The sequence below is a fragment of the Rhinichthys klamathensis genome, unplaced genomic scaffold (assembly GCF_029890125.1).
Source record: "Rhinichthys klamathensis goyatoka isolate OS25496 unplaced genomic scaffold, OSU_Roscu_1.1 h1tg000358l_1, whole genome shotgun sequence".
Taxonomy (NCBI): domain Eukaryota; kingdom Metazoa; phylum Chordata; class Actinopteri; order Cypriniformes; family Leuciscidae; genus Rhinichthys; species Rhinichthys klamathensis.
This window is the reverse complement of record NW_026606867.1, coordinates 539,351-559,408: the sequence shown is the minus strand read 5'-3', so window position 1 is coordinate 559,408 and position 20,058 is coordinate 539,351. Positions and strand designations below refer to the sequence as shown.

Sequence of the window (20,058 nt, the reverse complement as noted above, 5' to 3'; positions counted from 1 at the left end):
TTAGGGAAATAAGTTGACATAATTACAGAAGGTATATAAGAGTATTATAAACTATGAGTGCAAGAACATCTGTTTTTGTGCCTTGGTAAACTGTGATTGTATTAGCTGGTCATAATCTGTCTGTCCAGCTGACGTAAATGCCATACGTCACGTGATTGGAATTTGACACAAAGTATGAAGAGCATGCAGGCCTGGCAATGGGTTTCCAATGTCATCCAGAGATGCAGTAGTCAACATTTGAAGTGGACCAAAACCTTTCATCCAAGTTATTTAGGTTTAGGACAACTTTGATGAACTTTTTCGATCCACTTCAAATGTTGACTACTGTATATAAATGAAATTATACTTTGACCCCTATCTAAGTGTACATTTAACCATTTTGTTCAGTTTAATATTTATTTTGCCCGTCATGCCTTTGAGAAACATTAATATATTTCTCCCAATCTGCATTTACCTCTGAATGATCCAAAAATGTATATAGTTATATCATGTTGTCTGTCTGTTGTATTTTATGTATCCAAGTATGATTATTCAGATTTTTTTTTTTTTTTGGAAGAGTTGTTTACAGTCTGTTAATGTGCCTTATTTAACACTTCCATTTTTATGTTATTTACCGCTGAAAAAATATGAATCTCTGAGCCTACTATTAAAGGGTGACATAACATGACAAGTCGGCATGAAAAAGAAGTTCTTATAATCTTTTCTTCCCTATTGTGATGTATAAGTAAAATAGCGTCACTAATGAGAAAAAAAAATGTAGGGCAGGACTTGATTTTGTCCATCTGGAATTGATTGAATTATTTGCTATTGCTGCGATCTCATGTGAGTGACAGGTTGCTGAAGGGGACAGGTTATTTTCCCACCCTCTCACTGGTGAACACGTCATCAGAGCAGAGATGCCGTTGCAAGTGAGAGAGAAAATTATTTTGATTAAGTATTGAAGCTCTTAACATTCCTCATCCATCATCCAGTGTTGCTCATGACTGAACAAAATAAATTCCTGTTGAATAAAACATATGTTGAATAATCTTTGGCACTGCAGATTAGTAATTATTTTACTAATAAGTAAAAAATATTTACTCATGTAGAGGCTAATCTCCCATTGTGGACTGTTCTTTATAAAAATTGTTTTAATGGATGTCAATCCATCAAGGAAACATTAGGGTTAACCCTAACCGAAACTTAGCATAGAGGAAGTTTGAGAAACGTGGGAAAAAATGTAACTGGCTATTTGAGAAGTGAGAGTTGTACATGTGGATAAGAAGTCTAAATTATTGAGAGGCTGCTCACTGCAGAGTCATGGGTGGAGTGTGAAGTCCAGCTCCCCTTATCTGAATGTAATTTGGGCCTAATGGGTGGAGCTAGAATATCAAACCACCAAGTGGTGCTCACTGCAGTCAAATGATGTCCAGCTTTTCCTCTCTGGACATCTAGCGAGGAGGAGCTAGACGTAAGCTCCACCAATTTGCTCTACAGTGAGCAGCCACACCATAACTCTATCCCTCAGGCCATTAGACATCCAGAGAGGTTGAGCTGGACATCAGTCCAAAGCCTAGGACCAAGACGCCAGCTCAATCTCATAAACTAAACCCATTTGGTTTTTTTAAGTGTTTATTTAAGTCACTGTTCCTTTAAAATCCTGAATTACTGAAAATAGAATTCCATAGTCGAGCATTACTAATAATAAGCAGAGCCTATTCCAAAATGAGGAGAAACGTTAACAACAATTCCACATGCTGCACAAATAGCTCGCTTCTCTGGTGGACACTTAAATAAACAGATATGCTCAATCTAACAATTTCCAGTATTCATTGCATGACATTTATATGTTACATGATGACAATTATATGTTTAAAATGAGACAAACTTTGGTGTAGACAACAGGAGAAACTTGTGTAAAAAAAAAAAAAAAAAATCCATTGCAAAATAACTACATTCACACAGCAGCTCACTAGATAACTACTTTACCTACCTGAAAAAAATCCCTTCACATACAAACTTTCAACCCCGGCAGTCTGTCATTTCCCAGTGTCTCAAAAAAAGTCTCTCCCTACACCTACACTGACATTTGCATTTGCGGGAGTACTAAATAGTTGGAGCGGATAACTGTTTAGAGATAAATGAAAGCTGACAGAACAATGATGAAGAACTAATATACTGGAGAGGAGGACCACTGAGAAACAAGCCTGATTAAGTGGGAAAAAGCTTGCAACTTCTTTAAACAGAGCTGCATTTTTTCCTTTTGAACTGAGCCACTGATCTAAAGACATTTTGAGTTTGAATGAACACTGTATTCTTTTATCTCTTTTAGCCCACAGCGGATACAGCTCATCTCGTGCCAAATCAGTGGGAACAGCTAGAGTTTTAGGATTGGGTGGCCTGGAGCTGGAGTGTATTATCGTCATGATTATGAATTGAGAAATAAGGCATGTGACTGATACAAGTATATCCCTTTAGAGAGGTTGATGGTCAAATAATCTACACGTTCTGAACCTTCATGGCATCCTTGGGCCAGCTGTATGAATCCAGAGTGAACGAGTCATAGTCAGCGTTATAGACATGGGATAAAACAAAGGCCTCTTTATCTTTGGGTTCAGGGTACGAAGAGGCAATGCCCTGCTGGTAGGCATAGTCCACAATCTAAAGAGAAAAAAAAGAGTTTGGGAGGAAAAAATAAAACTGAGTGAACAAAATTATTGCTTTACTGCAGAGTACAGTAACAGATTTTCTCAGTTTTGCAATTAAAACTTATGCAAAGACAAAATCCATCCATTTGTGATAACTTTGTTATTTTTAAGAAATATAACAAATGTTTGCAAACTTCATGCCATCAAATCTTTGGTAAACAATTAGCAGTTTTGCTTGAAGCTGATTTTTGTTGAGGGGAAGTTTACTCTGTTGCATGCTAGTGTATTATTGTGGTTACTACAATGTATGTGTGTGTGATCATAAATTTAGATTATGCACCGAATTCAGCTCACTGGCATTAGTGCTAACATCTGAAAAAGCTTACCAAGGCTGCATTTATTTGGATAAAAATACAGTAAACAGTAATATTGTAAAATATTAATACAATTTAAAATAACTTCAATATATTTTTTATATTAGAATTTATTTCTGTGATGGTAAAGCTGAATTTTTTTTTAATACATTTTTTTTCAAGATTCTCTGGTGAATAAAAAAATTCAAAAGTATTTCACTGAAATCTTTTGTAACATTAGTAATACCACTTTTGAATCCTTGCTGAGTAAAAGTAATTTTGTTTTTAAATCAAAACTTACTGACCTTAGTGTACTTTGCTATATTAATAAATCTATTAAATTTAGCAAGATCTCATTCCAGATTTCTGATGGGTGCCAAAATTAATCTCTGAATTTAACACAACAACCACATTGTTCTGTGTGCTAATACATTTTGATTTTGTTTACTAGCACTAGTGCTAACATCTGAAAAAGTAACTGTACAGCACCGATTTACTGTGAAATCTGTCCTGACAGCTCTTACAACCTACTTTGCTATATTAATAAATCTCTTAATTTAGCATGGTCTCATTCCATATTTGTTACGGGTGCCGAAATGTAGAGTTGGCTAATGAGACCTGTTCTTGAAGTAATCATCATCATCATCAACTGCATATGGGAACACTTACTGACCTTAACAGCAATTTTGAAGGACACTTCTCGGATGGTATTCAGAGGAGGGTACAGTCTACCCTCAGCCAGATGCTCCTCAGTAACCATGTCAGATATCGCCTAAAACAGAAATCAAATCGTTCATTTCAGCTTACACATTAAATACATTTGTAATCAATGCATTTTGTACTGAAGCACAGATTCACGTTTACTATTGTTGCGTCTCTTCATGTGCATTTACCTCTGCTGTAGTAAGGAAAATGTCATCTGAGATGTGGCGAACACCACAGGCAATGACTCCCAATGCGACTCCAGGGAACACATAAGCATTGTTTCCCTGGCCAGGGATGAAGCTGCGCCCATCTGCCAAGGTGACCTTTTTAAAGGGGCTTCCGCTGGCAAATATGCCCCTTCCCTGTGATACACACACACACATGCCATTAAAGCATTTGGTCTGAAACTGCTATATGGGATGCTATAATAAGAAACCATTAGTTAACATCCCTCTCACCAGTTTTATTCATTTGATTTCAGAGAAGATTACCTCAGTAAGCGTGTAACACTGCTCTGCTGTGCATTCAGCTTTGCTTGTGGGATTGCTGAGGGCAAAAATAATTGGACGTTCGTTGTAAGTAGCCATGTTCTTGATGATCTTCTCAGTGAAAGCACCAGTTATAGCAGCCACACCTGTATATAGATGGGATAATAAACAAACTTGACATTTTCAAACTGTAAAAGTATTATGCATTTAGCATTATAAACAGAAATACATTGACTTTAGTAAAAATATAAACGTGTATGCCCCCTAATGCCATTGCAATTATTATAGTATAAATAAAAACTATTAAGATTCACCAAGCACCATTATAAGTATAAAACACACATGAGACGGGAGGAATTCCTGCAATCCTCCAGTTTCATAACCTGCTCAGTATTCATTGTCAAATTCTGTAAATAAAACAAACTTATATTTCATTTTTAGAAAAATGTAAAATTTTGCCTTGGCAACTGACTGAAATAAGTTAAAGTACAAAAATTACTAATATAAAATAAATTATTAAATAATTAAAATATATAGAATTAAAATTATAGTTTTATTTTAATTATAAAAGCTAATTCAAAATATTAATAAATGCTATCATAGTATATAAATAATACTAAAATAACACTGGTATAGAACGGGATCAAAGACTCCTTACCAATTATAGCTGTGGGCTTAATAGTTTCCACCACTTCCTCTAGAGTCTTGATGTGCGGATGCTCATGTGCAAATTCTTCCTTTTCATGGTTCAGATGACTTCTCCCCTAAATGGCCAAATGACACAAAATAACAGTTTTGGTATAACGTTTAATTTCGGAAGCATTCAAATGCAGTTTATTGCTGTAATTGATGCATTTGCATTTTCAATTAAGCCTACATACTTTTGTATATTCAGATGTTGAGGAGGAGGAAAAATATAGCTTTAATGAAAGAAATGACAAACAAAGACATGGTGTGGGTTTGATTGTTACCTTGACAATTAGGCCTCTAGAATCCACCATCCAAATCTTCTTGGCAGCCTCAGCATGAGATACACCTTCCTTGGCCATGGCCATTATCAGTAAGTGAGCAATGCCCAAGGCAGCCTGGTCATGTGACAAACACAGACCAACACATCTGATCATCCTGAAATAACTATTTTAAAGGCCTGTTCATACTTTACACCAACAAAGATAACTATAACTATATTAGCGTCCACTCCAGCGGACGATATCGTTCTGTTTATTTTAATCTCGCGCTGCAGTTTTGTCGTTGCTGCTTTAAATGCTTGAGCTCTTAAAGCAGAATGGATTCTGATTGGCTGTCAATGTTTTTATTGTTCATTAGCTGGAAAAAATAATAATTCTGAAAGTGACTCCAGTGATATCTTTTCTCTGTGCCGTTATCATTATAGTTGTGGTGTGCACTGCTATTCTTTATTTAAAACGATTTTTAGAACAACATCCTTATCGTTATAGTTATTGTCCTTGGTGTGAACGGGCCTCAAGCTTGTAAGTGCTTTGTAATGGGTCTTGTATTTGCTATTTCTCAGTAAAATTTTGTATCATCTTTCAGTTGAATGCACATTACCTCTCCTGCTCCCTGAAATACGAACTTGTGGTCAGAGAGTTTGTTCTTTGTGATCTTAAGAGCAGCAAGGATCCCAGCAACAGCAACCGAAGCTGTGCCTGAAAAAGGCGGAGAAAGAGATAAGCAAAAAAATGTTATGGCTCTTGATAAAAGTGACACATTTTCCATTATAATGAATACAAATCATTATAGTAATATGTAATATATTTGATATTACACTGTGCATACTTACCCTGGATATCATCATTAAAGGTGCAATAACGGTTGCGGTATTTATTGAGAATACGAAAGGCATTGCTGTTCGCAAAATCCTCAAACTGAATTAGACAATTCATTCCATACCTGAAACAAAAGATATAAACAAAAAAAAAAATATGGCATGTCTTTACAATCTGGAAGTATTTCACACATATAACCATACCCTCATGGGCAACTCCGGTCCTCGAGGGCCACTGCCCTGCAGAGTTTAGCTCCAACCCTGACAAAAATTTGTTTTTAGTAATCCTGAAAACATTGATTAGCTTGTTCAGGTGTGTTTAATTAGGGTTGGAGCTAAACTCTGCAGGACAGTGGCCCTCGAGGACCGGAGTTGCCCTTCATCGGTTCCCAACAGGGGGGTCGCGGCCCACAAGGGGGCCTCGGCGAGCTCTGTGGGGGGTCACGTCATATTTTGAAAGGTTTGAGCAATGAGCGCATTAATAAAAGTCCTTAACTTTTTTCTGTTCAAAATTTACAAAATGTATATAATGTTCATAAATGAATCCATTTTCCAATCCGTGTTTTTGTCTTATCCTGAACCACTATGTTACTCCTATAATAAGTGTTTACATTGGGACTATTTTACACTGGTTTGGATCGCTGCCGCTGCGGAGTAGCCCAGTACCTGCGTGACTCGTCATAGACGTACACTGGCAGATGTAGTTCCGGCTACAATGTTCTTCCGAAAGACGCATTATTCTGTTAATAAATGCAAGTTTATTATCGCTCGCTATAGCGCCAAAAGCGTAAAAAATAAAGCCTCACATTGATAAAGCCTCACAAATAACATGCAAGTATTGAGGCCCCAGACAATAGTCATTTAGTAATAGCCTATATTCTTTCTCTTTTTTACATACACACCAGTGTGAACATTTTTGTTTTTGCATTTCAAATAGGGCCAATTTATAGGCTTCTCCTAGGTTTACGTTTTTAGATTACAAAGGGCCTACTGATGTTTTTGTTATTGTATTTTCAATATTATAGGCTATTATTTGTACATAAACATACCGTTTGTTTGAAAAAAAAACATATTTTGTCATCATTGCTGCAAGCTTACAAGAGCGATAATATCATTAAATGTGAAGGGGGGGCCTAAAATATTTTCTTGGGAAAAAGGGGGTCTCAGACAAAAAAAGGTTGGGAACCACTTAACTGTTAACTTGAGAACAACCTAACTGAATCATTGAGTCAGTGAGTTGAAAGCACGACTGATTCATGAACAAATCATTCAAACCGGATTTGTGAAAATATCAGCTCAAAACAATGACTTGATCACTTGAACAACATGATGGTGAATAAATGATCTTTCATTTCAGAATTTTAATTTCAAACATACCTGTCAGTGACGGCTTGCATGAACTCATCAATGAGGTCATCGTATTCTTTGCCCCTCACTCTTTTGTGCTTTAAGCCGATGTACAAGGGGTCATCCAAGAGGGTCTGAACAAAAACAAACAGAAATGGGTTAAAAGAAGACAACAGGACAAGCATGTTTGTAAATGAAACCTGTAAACAGAGTACAGTTTTAAAGTATACACTACCATGTTTTATTGAAAGAAATTTTATTCAGCAAGGATCTATTAAATTGATCAAATGACATTTATCCATTTATACAAATGGATGCTTTAAAAAAAATCCAGCGTTGCCATCACAGGAATAAAATGCATTTTAAAACAGATTACAATAGAAAAGTGTTATTTAAATATGAATAATGTTTTACAATATTGCAGTTTTTACTGTATTTTATTTTGATCAAATAAATGCTACCTTTGTGCACATAAGAGACTTAAAAAATCTTGCCGACCCCAAACCTTTCGTTTGACAGTAGTGTAATTATGCTAATCTCATTTACCTGATTATCAGTGCCAACATCTAGCAGCACAGGCAGGCACTGCTGAGGTGGTACTCCTCCACATGCTGTATACAGAGCTAGTTTGCCCACTGGGATGCCCATTCCATAGCCACCCAGGTCTCCTAAGCCCAGGATTCGTTCTCCATCCGTCACAACTATGGCCTATTAATGCACATACAATGAAACGTCCATCTACTGGCACTGAATGACACTTTATCACTCTTTATCACTCTGCACATACCTTAATGTCCTCCTCCGGCCATGAGTTCAGCATGGTGGCAATATGCCCCTTGTCATGGATGGTGATAAACAACCCTCTAGAGAAAAAAAAAAAAAAAAAAAAAAAGTCAAAACCACGTGTTCCTTATATGTTCGTTTCCCCGTTCGTTGGTCTGGCTAAACCAGTCGTTCCAGGTCTAGAGAATGTATAAACCTCACCTTGGTCTTCTGAATGCAAGCCCATACTGTTGGCAGGCCAGGCCCACAGTAGGCGTATAGACAATTGGCATGAATTCTTCAATGTCAGAGGTCAACACACGATAGAAAAGCTTCTCATTCCTGTCCTGCAGAGTCATCAGCAATATGTATCTGTAGAGTTAGAATGGTTAATTTGAGTATGAATTGGAAATGGACCAACAAAAGTATCATCACTGTGCTTTTCATTGGCATGGATCAGGCTGAGTTTATCCTGAAAGTTTCAACGAAGTTTGGTTACTTGTCGAGAGGGTTACTGCGTGTCTCGTAGCTCTTCATGACACGAAGCACTTGGACATCCTGAGAGAGGAAACAGGGAGGAAGAAGGCCGTGGATTCCCAGCTGTAACCTCTCCTCCAGGGTGAACGCCATGCCCTGTTAACAGCACCATAACTTCATTAACAACATGTGACAGCTGCGAATGTAAAAGAAAAATGCACACTCATCCTACAGTTTGGTTGGAATACAAATTATCACCCTGCAAGTGTGTCTGCGCTGGGCAAACTTCCAGCTTAGGGTAGATGCATCACATGTTGGATCTATTTATTTCTGACCAATGGGAAGTAAGCATGGCCACCCTCCCCTGTTAGATTCTCCACTCACTGTTCACGTCTAACAGTTTCCATTTGCCATGGGTTTTAAGTTCTACACTTTTTAATCATACCCATTCCTCATCCTATATCTCATTCTGACTTGAAAGTCTTTGCAAACAGGATACAGAATGCGAAATAAACATTTACATAGACACATTTCTATGACCCACCCAAAAGTGCTTTGCAAAACTCCTGAGTCATATCCTACAACAATCCTGAACTGATTTTAAGAAGCATATTCAGAGCATCCCCTCTTAATGCTGCAAAATGCTTGTTGTTAAGGGCTATAGTCAGACTTTGCCTTCAGATTAAAGATCTCACAATGCCACTTTCATATTTTCTTATCTCTGGGGACTTTAGCATTACTAAATGTTATAAAATCACATCAAAGCACCGGCTGCTGACAATCTAATGCCTGCTTTGTCACGTAGATCACGTTTGCGCCCTAAAGATGCTTACTTTGTTCAAGTGGGGGTTCCTGGTGATATCATAGCCTCGTTTTTTGGTGAAGACTGTGCCCTTGGTGTTCACACCTGTGTGACAGACCCTCACTGTCCCTATGATAGCAGGAGGAAGTGACAGGGGACTGGAGAAAACCCTACACAACGCCAGCACACTCTTGCCCGAGAGAGAGTTCATGATTCCTGCAAAATGAGAGAATTCAGGTTCAGAGAGAATTCTTTTGGAAATTTCATTATGGTATTATCCTTGCTTCCACCCAAAAAAATCAGGGCAGTTCCAATCAACAAGCAGTTAACCAAGTAATCAGTATTTTCAGATTCGAATTAGACTAATCAACCCGTTTTAGTAACTTACTTTTTTTTTTAAAAAGTTAGTTTTTGCAACTGGTCACAGTTCACGCTGGTTTAATAGATGTTTTTTAGCTGGTAGGCCACCTCAGAGCTCAACAAACCAGCTTTTAGATGTTCAAGCTGGTTTTTGTAACGTTAGTTGATCCTCTAATGACTAGCTACTGTACCAAATTAAGATGAGTTTTCCAACAAATTGATTTTACAGTAATACGAATAACTGTCGTAGCAATCATAAACTGTGGTCAATGTGGTATTTTTTTTTTTTTTTTTTTTTTTTTAAATATTTGTAGTATTATTATAAAGGGCTGCCGCGCTGCAAAGAATAAATCACTAACGTTACCGTAATATGCTCGTTACACATTTTGGCAGGTTCAGCAACTTCGTCCTCTACCATTGTAAACAAGGCCTTTAGGTAGAACACATATAGCCACACAAATGCTTTATGATCTGTAGATGTTCACCACGCTTTTTCAGTTGAACAACAGTAATGTTTGAGGCCAAATGCACATTACAGCGAGGCTCAGCATAAGCATTGTTCTGTAAAACATTTGTTTTCAAGCAAAGCCGCGTACCTGAGAACAGCAAGGCCAGCTGCACCTTCTCCTTCACTAGGTTTAATCCAAACGCTGACCTGCTGCTGCTGCTGCCTGTCTCCACTGACCAGCCTTATCTGTAAATGATGTTGGAATCGACTGATAACGATCCAGGTTTGTTTAACATTGACACTTTTGCTTCCCAACGCTCTAGCATTGGGCCCGCCCCCACTTGGGCAGAAGTGTCCAATAGGATGAGGCGATGCGAGTGACGGAGCTGGACGGAGCTATAAACGGAAAATTTGTTGGCTTGTCTTACCGCTCCCCCATCGTTTTGTTTCTTCACTTCAAACCTTTTTTTACAGTCTATGGTTCAAACGTTTGCATATAGAATATGCAGAATAAAAAGACACTTAATCGTGTACGTCGCTCGGAATCGATTCAAACATGATCAACTGAGATGGCACAACATTCAAACTTATACAGGCAAGGCAAGGCAAGTTTATTTATATAGCACATTTCATACACAATGGTTATTCAAAGTGCTTTACATAGGAGAAAATAAAATAATCAAAACAAATCAGAATAAGTAAAAGTTTAGAATAAAAAATAAAATAAAGTACAGTAAAAACAGTCGGACGAACAGTGGTACAGTGCTCATTCAGTAAATGCATAGCTAAACAGATGTGTTTTGAGTCTGGATTTGAATGTGACTACTGTAGGAGCACATCTGATCTCCTCTGGAAGCTGGTTCCAGCTGCGGCTGGCATAATAGCTAAAAGCGGACTCACAATGCTTAGAGTGAACCCTTGGTATTTCTAGCTGATCCTAATGATCTGAGTGATCTGTTGGGTTTATATTCAGTGAGCATATCTGCAATATATTGAGGTCCTAGGCCATTGAATGATTTATATACCAGTAATAATACTTTAAAATCAATCCTAAATGTAACTGGGAGCCAGTGTAAAGACCTGAGGACTGGTGTGATATGTTCATATTTTCTGGTCCTGCTCAGAATCCTGGCAGCAGCGTTCTGTATGAGCTGCAACTGTCTTATGGTCTTTTTAGGAAGGCCAGTGAGGAGTCCATTACAATAATCCACCCTGCTGGTGATGAAAGCATGCACAAGTTTCTCTAAGTCTTGACTGGAAACAAAGCATCTAATTCTTGCAATATTTTTCAAATGATAGTATGCTGATTTAGTATAAATTAAGTTGTATGGTCAATCTTGCACAAACACACAAAATAAATCGCGTATTCTTCGCAGTAGCATACCGGTAATTAGGCATTTTGATATTATTAACAAACAATTTGATTTACAGTGAGAAATGCAAATTTCTGCAAATGGCATTTTGGAATTTGGAAAGTATTCAAAAGATCAAAAACCTCTAGTTTAAAACTTGTAAAAGTAACTTTATTGCTTGCAGCTTACCAACAGTGTCTACGTCAATTCTAAGCAAGACAATCCAAGTACCTTTTTTATATATATATTGAAAACCGTAGGTTATGTTCTTTTGAGTACGTGTTAAAGAATGGCATTGCTCTTCTTTTAAATGCTGCAATAACAATACATATGTAGCCTACTCATACATACTCAAATATAAAAGTGAAATCTTCCCAAGGATTGCATTAGGATAACCGCACCATGAAAGACAATAAACAAAGCAACTAAACCAATATTAAAACTACTCCAGACAAAGACTAACTAAAAGTAAACAGAAATTCTAAATGAACCAAAGAGGCTCTTTTATGTACAACCTTCACTGAAGTGCCATTAATCTTAGAGTCTCATCTGTAAATTGTACTGATCAAATACCGAAAACCTTGCTGTGGTTAATAACTAAACAATGTACAGTGAAAACAGTAAAAACATCAATTTAAAATACATAAAATGTGTTAAAAAAAGAAGAAAAAAAAGAAGAGTATTTACAGTGTATTTACTGTCTTTCAGGGGTCTATTGCAGGCCATCTATGATCACTGGTTAAAGGCAGGGTAGGCAATTTGTTCCAGAGTTAAGTTAAGTTGTTAAGAGTTAAGTTGATTTATGTTCATTATTATTGTAATGTTATGTTTGAGACATGAGGTAGTTTAACACCGTCTCTCATCTCGTGACATATTGCAAACTCTGCTGTATGCGTTCATGTGTTTTGAAGGAGGCATGGCTTTAGAGATGCTCTGAAGTAATGGTGGAATCTTATGCTTTCAAAGCTAGCTTGCTATTGCTAGCCGCTCGGAAAATTGCCTACCCTTCCTTTAATTCTTGTTCTAAAGTGCAACATTAGTCCCAATGACAGTAGTTCAGTGGTCATTCATTTGTAGATAGTGGGTAATGACAGGATCAGGCTGGAAACGAAGGACAAGGACTCAGATCACAACGCTTGTGCCACTGCGAGAGCTCTTATCCTGTAAGAGAAAGATTATTTATGATGAGAAAAACAATAACAATTATTTATATGCACTTTTATTCATTTAGAAGACACTTTTTATAGAAAGTGACTTAAAAATACTAAAAATGTTGTTATATTTTTGCTCAAGTCACATGTCCACTCTTCATGTCAGCAAAGCCAATGGATAGTCTTATATTTTAGAGTTCACCCATAAATGAAACTTCTGTCATCATTTACCCTCATTTCATTCACCTGTATGACTTTCTTTCTTCTGAGGAACACAAAAGATGATATTTTGAAGAAAAGTTTTTTTTCATACAATGAAGGTCAAACAAACTAAGACACTTTTAAAAAATACCTTCTTTTGTGTTAGCAGCAGAAAGTCAGTCATACAGGTTTGGAATAACATCAGGGGAGTAAATGATGACAGAATTTTCCTTTTTAAGTGAACTATCCCTTTAAGTCTGTCCTTTTATTTGTGAGAACAGTATATAAATCACAGCCTCTTAGTGATGAACAAATCACAAATCTACATTCTTACCGAGAAGTGATCGCTCCTCCTGCTGCGACCAGACAAAATGTCAATGGAAGAGTAAGCTGGCGGTTTCTCAGTCAATCTCCCTTGAGATCGCTTTCCCTTTCTATAACTGTCGTCCTCGTCTGAACTCCAGGAGCCCCTAAGCGGTGGAGGCGAATAGCTCCTGTCTCTAGAGTTTGTCGCACGCTCCAACTCCTCCAGCAGCTCCCCTTTACTGCGAACACGTGGATTAGACCTATCTGAACCTCCCCTGCGTCCTGCTGAACCTTGACCTCCACGCCTATCATCCCAGTCCGACTCCTCGCTGTAGCTGCGTGGGATCCCTCTCTGTGAAGATGCTGGCTCCCTCCAGGAATTATCACGATGATGACCATTGCGGTTAGAGATACTGCTGGACTGACTAGATTGCCGGGGTCTTCCACCATCATTGGGCCGTCGAGAGCTTTGTTTCGCTCGGCCCACGATGGGAGGCAGCTGGATGACCCTGCGCTCTACACCTTGGACACCCATCTCGTCCAGGGCTGAGAGCATGCTGGGCGGCCTGGCTGAAAAAGACACAGCTTGTTGTATGGGTTGAGGTGGTGGCCTTACATATTGGGGTTGTGGGGCTGCATATTGATGTTGAAGGTTTTGGTGCGGGACTCCTGTGTAGTGATGTTGAGGTTGGAGCATCGGGACGGCCATATCCATCCCTCTTACTTGGGTCTCCAGAAAATCTAACACCTGGTTATTGCCACGTACACTTCCATTAATGCTGCCATTGGCCTGGTATCCATGCTGAGGTACGAATGGTGGGACAGGTTGAGGGGCATAATTAACCATTGGGGCCATGTGAAGTTTGTGTTTAGATGAAGGTTCAGAAAAAGACCCTGTAGAGAACATTTTATTAGTGTCACTCTATTACTGTTCTTTGATGCATCTACAATGTTATTAGCAGAGATTAATAAAATAAGATAGCAGTTATTAGTAAGAAAGTAAAACTGACCTGAATAAAGTAAAGCGTTCCCCTGAGAAGATGCATTTGAGGCAATGGGGGCATAGATGGGCTGGCCATGGAGCCATGGTACCATTGCTTTTTGAGCGTCACGCATCATTTTGTGGCGCATCATCGCTAAAAAGACAAATTAAGAAATATTTTACTGCATTTAAATACAATAAAACTTTATAGGATGGGCTGTTTAATATTAATAATAATAACTTATCTTATTATTTAAAAGAATACACATACTTATTATCATAGACTACCAGTTGTATAAATATACATGTATATATGTGTGAGTATATATATATATAAAATCAACCAACTAATCAATTATTATGTGGAGTCAGTTATCAGTAGGCATTTATATTAAGAAATTGATAACCAGTAGAATTAGAACACTGTGAATGTATGTAATATGTAACATTGCCTATTGTGATAGATGGACAGACAAAGACACTTCATTGCGGGTGAATACCTTCTTCTGGGCAGCAGCAAGTACGAGGACAGCAGGGACAACGGACATAGCAGCAGCAGTTCTGAGGACAGCACTGGCAGCAGCAGATACAAAGCAGCATGATCAGGAGCAACGCCCCAAGGATGATGAGCAGCACAGTCAGCCAGTCTGGGAGGAAGAGGGCATGTGACCTCAACAGTATCTATAAAAGTTTTTTGGTTAAAAGCAAGTCTTCGGTGTGTTGTATACTTACGATATACAACGAGTCTGATTTCCTTGTCGGAGTCTCCCACAACATCACCCGCTGCGTCGATGGAGCAGAAATACATGCCGTTGTCCCACCACATGACCTCATTGATAACCAGGTCTGCATCTGTTAAACACACATACAAAAACATAAGATTATAATGAATTGTATTGTATTGTATAATGAAACATTGTATAATTAATTGATTATAATGAATTGTATATGTATAATATATATAATTAATATATATATATATATATAAAATAATTCATGCTATAATTTCTCTGCACTCAAAGCGCTTTACATAGAAGGGGGAATCTCCTCAAGCACCACCAATGTGCAGCATCCACCTGGATGATGCGACGGCAGCCATATTGCGCCAGAACGCCCACCACACACCAGCTTATTGGTGGAGAGGAGACAGAGTTATGAAGCCAATGAGTATATAGGGATGATTAGGAGGTCATGTTGGACAGAGGCCACTGGGTAAATTTGGCCAGGATGCCGGGCTTACACCCCTACTCTTTCGAAAGACAACCTGTTATTTTTTGTGACCACAGAGCCGGACCTGGGTTTAACGTCTCACCCGAAGGATGGTGCTTTTTGACAGTATAGTGTCCCCGTCACTATAATGGGGTGTTAGGACCCACACATATGAAGGTAAAAGAGTAGCAAAACTCGAGAGCACGTAGATGTGAATTTGAGAACTTGTACAATAAATATTTATACTTGTCTGCAGCTTCAAATTCAGAATACAGGTTTGTGACTATTGTCTGCGAGTGCAAATTTCAACATTCAACTTTTTTTTTTTTTTCAACTTTTTTTTTTGATTTTTATTTTACAGTTTTTCACATTGGAGCTGTGAGTGTACATTTTAGCGTACAAGTATGAATATTTATTGTACAAGTTCTCAAATTCACATCTACGTGCTCTCAAGTTTTGCTACTCTTTTACCTTCATACACACAGACCACAGGGTAAGCACCTGCTGGCCTCACTAACACCTCTGCTCTTGCAACCTAGATTTCCAAGAAAGTTTTCCATCCAGGTACTGACCAGGCTCAACCCAGCTTAGCTTCAGTGGGCAACCAGTCTTGGGCTACAGGGTGATATGGCTGCTGGCTTTTATATACACTACCGTTCAAAAGTTTGGGGTCGGTACGATTTTAAATACTTTTAAAAGAATTCTCTTCTGCTAACCATGGCTGCGCTTATTTGATTAAAAATACAACAAAAATCAGTTATAGTATTAAATATTATTCCAGTGTAAATCAGCTGTTTTCTGTGTGAATATATAGTAAAGTGTAATTTATTCCTGTGATCAAAGCTGAATTTTCAGCATCACCAGTGTCAGTGTCTTCAGTGTCAAATGATCCTTCACAAATCAGTATAATATGAGGATTTGATGCTCAAGAAACATTTATTATTATTATCAATGTTGAAACAGTTGTTGGTCTGTCAGTTGTACAGTTTTTTTTTTTTTTTTTAGGATTCTTTGATGAATAGGAAGTTCAAAAGACTTTTGTAACATTATAAATGTCTTTACTGTCACTTTCGATCAAATTAATTATTCCTTGATAAATAAAAGTATTGATTTCTTTCCTCCAAAAAATAAAAATAAAATTCTCACTGACCCCAAACTTTTGAACGGTAGTGTGTATATATATATATATATATATATATATTATATGATGTAAATGTAACGTAATTTAAATGTAAAACCAGTAATGTAAAACCACTCCTGTTTAATATTTGATAAATTAATTTCTCTAAATTATTACTTGATCAAAGCCTTACTGTTGCACACAATCTACTACATGGCTTCTACCCTCAAAGTAAGGTACCATTAATCACTATATGGGCTATAAAAGCCTGATGTATCAAATATGCAAACTTCTTTCTTTCTTTATTTTTTAATTTATCTAAAAGTTCAATAAGTTCCATTTTTTAAAAGAGTTTTCTTACTATTATTTAATATATCAGGCTTTACAGGGTTAAAAAAAATTGTTTAGAGTTTTAAGCTCCAGTAGGTCAAGACTCACTGTTGTTTATGGAGATCTTGCGCTCTCGATACTCTGGTCCCAGAGTAGCTTCACCAATGCCTCTTTTCTGAATCACTATGCGGACAGTGCGCTGACTGTCTGGACAATCATTGGCTGGGTCTTGCTTCAGACCCAGAGCTGCTTGATATGCTGAAGAAACAGAAAACCGTACAGGGTCACATCAATCACCACATCACTCTCAACTATTCGGACAATAAAAGCTTTGCACACAACATTTTTGCAGCACTCGAGCCTTCTATATTCAGTTCACCCTCACCAACTGAGTAGTATTCCAGCACTGGATCCAAACAGAAGGACTTGTATCGCCATGTGACCAGGACATCTTGTGCGTTTGCAGAGGTGGAATAGTCACAGCGCAGAGTGACAGAAGCAAACAGCATTGTGTTTCTCTCTGTCTGAGGAACATTAACCTGGATAGACACCAACTCTGGGAGAAGAGGGAGAGAGATCAATAAACATACTGCTTGCATCAGGGTTCCCACAACTTTTTGGGAACGATTTTCCATTATTTTCCCCAGTCATTATTCTTTTTTGTATTATTATTTTACTCACAAAGAACTATTTTTAACCAATGAACTATTTTAGAGCTGAGCATAACAAAAAATAATCGTATAGTATACAATTTGGAGAGATTGCATTCATTTCTGTGACTGCTCCATGGCTGAAAAAAAGCAGTATTTTCATATATAAAAATAATTAAGGTTCAATAAAACATAATATTAAAATATTAGCTGGCATTAAGCTTGTAAATCACGTGATCGGGTTTATCGGCCTGTCATGTTTGCACTTGCTGATCATTAACCTCGCCACTGAATTTACAGAATTTACAGAAAATATTTGAAAATAACCGTGATAGTAAACAGCCCCCAATATTCCAGTTTAACGACTGTTTTCCAGTTTAAGTTATTTTGAATGGCAACTTACCTGTTGGAAATACGCAGAACACGAGCGCAAGCACCTTGAGCTTCAGTGTTTCTTTCATGTTTCTCGGTTACACGGAAGTTTTTTCCTTTACTGTATCTTTCCAGAACACAGCCACATCTTATATTTGAGACTCAATCAAATACAGACAATACAACGACAATCGTCATCACGAGTACATCCAGAAATCTTCTTATTTACCTATATTCTCTCGAGTCAGTGTAAAGTAAACACCTTTGCTCTTTGGTAGTTCAATTACCCTCCCCCATTCCATGATGACGTCACAAACTCCACCCATCAACAGGTGCAAAAACACCAAGTTAGGTCATTATTTTATTCTATTAATGGTGATTCATTAGTGATTATTGTTCAAAATCAAATTCTTGTTTTCCACATTGATATTATTCTTAATATGTGTGTCATCGCTCAAAATGAAAGGCCTGTTTCATCGTTTACTTTATTCGGTAGAATGAAAAAAAATATTTGTTGGTATCATTTTTCACATTTAACCACCAGGGGGCGTAACTTGATAAAAGATTAGACTGTTTTCCCAATGTTTTATTTTTGTAGTAACGAACCAAAAGTATCCTTATCCCTGTAAAACCATGCAGCCAACAGACAAGCCTGTCTAGATGTGGAGGATACCAGCCAACCAGCTCAACCAGCTTAGACTGGGTGATTAAAGGTAAACTAATTCCAGCTCTAAGTTCTGAATAAGCTGCATCAACTACTGTAAAATGCCACACATTTATTATTAATATGGCGATTTGCGTCGTTTTTGTTAACTATAAACTGCCTAAACATCCAGTGAATTTTTAAAAATAATTAATCGTTAATAATAATTAATAAATAACTTTTAGTTTAACTATCAACTATAGCACAATGTATGACTGAGTGTATGAAAATATACTGAGATCTGAACATAAAGTTTGACCACTAAACACCTGTGAGGGCTCGTATCAGATTGTTTCCTGGTATTGTAATCTCATCCTGTAAAGAAACATCCTTTCCTTTACTGTGTCCTGTCTAGTTTCCTGCTTGGCCTTGATTTTGTATTGGTGAGGAAAATGACTTATTTGTTTTCCTGTATGTTGAAGCAAGAGCAAGTGTCCATGCCCTGATATAGATGAAAAGGAACAGGCATATTTTCTCAAGAAATGTTATCTGAAAAAATAAAAATAGTAATAATAATAAAAAATAAATAAAACAGAGAGCAAGTGTTCATAGGACGAAGACAATACCTCACTATTTTGGTGTCCACATCGAATTAAATTTTATACATAAAAAAACATATTAAATTCAAATAAAGTGTCTACTTTCATGTTTTAAATAACTTTTGCGAAAATAAAATGTCAAAATATAGGTGAACTAATGTTCCAAAGTGTAAAAATGTCATTTAGTGTAATGGTTCGCACTTTGATTTTACCACTACGTCTTTAAATAAACATTGAATACCATACATTTGTTTTCTAAGCATTTTCAAATAAGTGTTAAATGACTATGTCTTATTGGGTTTTATTTTAAAATAACCAGGGGAATTTTGTCCCAAGTATGTTGTTTGTTAGAGCATTGTAAAAGGATCAAGAAGCCATTTTGAAATAATAATTAACGATTTTTTACCAATTAACCAGTCAACAGGCTGAGACATTATCAAAAGGCACCCTGAAGATCCTTTGGCACTGCTGAAAAGTTTATTGCTCTTAAATATTTGATAATTTCACATTTTCATTGTGTTAACCTAAACCACTCAAAAAAAAAAAAAAAAAAAAAAAAAAACATTTTTATTCGGTGTATTGCAAATTCTCTCTTACACCACAGTGTCATCCATTACACTGAATGACAGGATCACTGTATAGATGATTTTAGCATCATTGTTATTTAATGGTATTTTTGTATAGTTTTATTTGTGTTGTTGATTTATTTTAGATGCCCATTATCAGAGAGAGTTGTAAAAAGCCAAAAAATAAATGCAGACCCAGTAGCTTGGGCAGCAATTTTAGTAAGAAAATTAGAAAGGTATTGAGGATTGCATTTGTCAGAATAATAGCTTACTAATATTTCTGGAGAGAGTTATTTCTGAAAGTTCAAGAGAGGCCATTTAGGGGATTCTCCACCCAAAACACCATCCTGGTAATGTTATTTATTGGCAAACAGAAAGTATTCATAAATATAGCTGCAAGGAGTAATTTTTGGAGCTAAGCA

General features: G+C 37.1%; 2 protein-coding genes across 2 annotated transcripts; both read right to left on the bottom strand.

Annotated features, from left to right (window-relative positions):
• Window positions 1-1,790: 1,790 nt before the first annotated feature.
• On the bottom strand, window positions 1,791-10,490 carry me3 (malic enzyme 3, NADP(+)-dependent, mitochondrial). The gene is made up of 15 exons (XM_056232982.1): window positions 10,304-10,490; window positions 9,379-9,563; window positions 8,568-8,701; window positions 8,291-8,440; window positions 8,094-8,169; window positions 7,853-8,014; window positions 7,337-7,440; window positions 5,975-6,084; window positions 5,743-5,840; window positions 5,145-5,258; window positions 4,832-4,937; window positions 4,177-4,319; window positions 3,874-4,047; window positions 3,654-3,752; window positions 1,791-2,640 (listed from the first exon to the last, which is right to left on the bottom strand). Exons 2-15 carry the CDS (start codon window positions 9,556-9,558, stop codon window positions 2,479-2,481), a joined length of 1,812 nt encoding a protein of 603 aa, XP_056088957.1. The 5' UTR covers window positions 9,559-9,563; window positions 10,304-10,490; the 3' UTR covers window positions 1,791-2,478.
• A 1,865-nt stretch (window positions 10,491-12,355) lies between these two features.
• Window positions 12,356-18,049, bottom strand: ildr1b (immunoglobulin-like domain containing receptor 1b). The gene is made up of 8 exons (XM_056232911.1): window positions 17,860-18,049; window positions 17,192-17,362; window positions 16,915-17,064; window positions 14,880-14,999; window positions 14,648-14,794; window positions 14,176-14,301; window positions 13,194-14,059; window positions 12,356-12,668 (listed from the first exon to the last, which is right to left on the bottom strand). The coding sequence occupies exons 1-8, from the start codon at window positions 17,915-17,917 to the stop codon at window positions 12,630-12,632; spliced, it is 1,677 nt and encodes a 558-aa protein (XP_056088886.1). The 5' UTR covers window positions 17,918-18,049; the 3' UTR covers window positions 12,356-12,629.
• Between the last annotated feature and the right edge of the window lie 2,009 nt (window positions 18,050-20,058).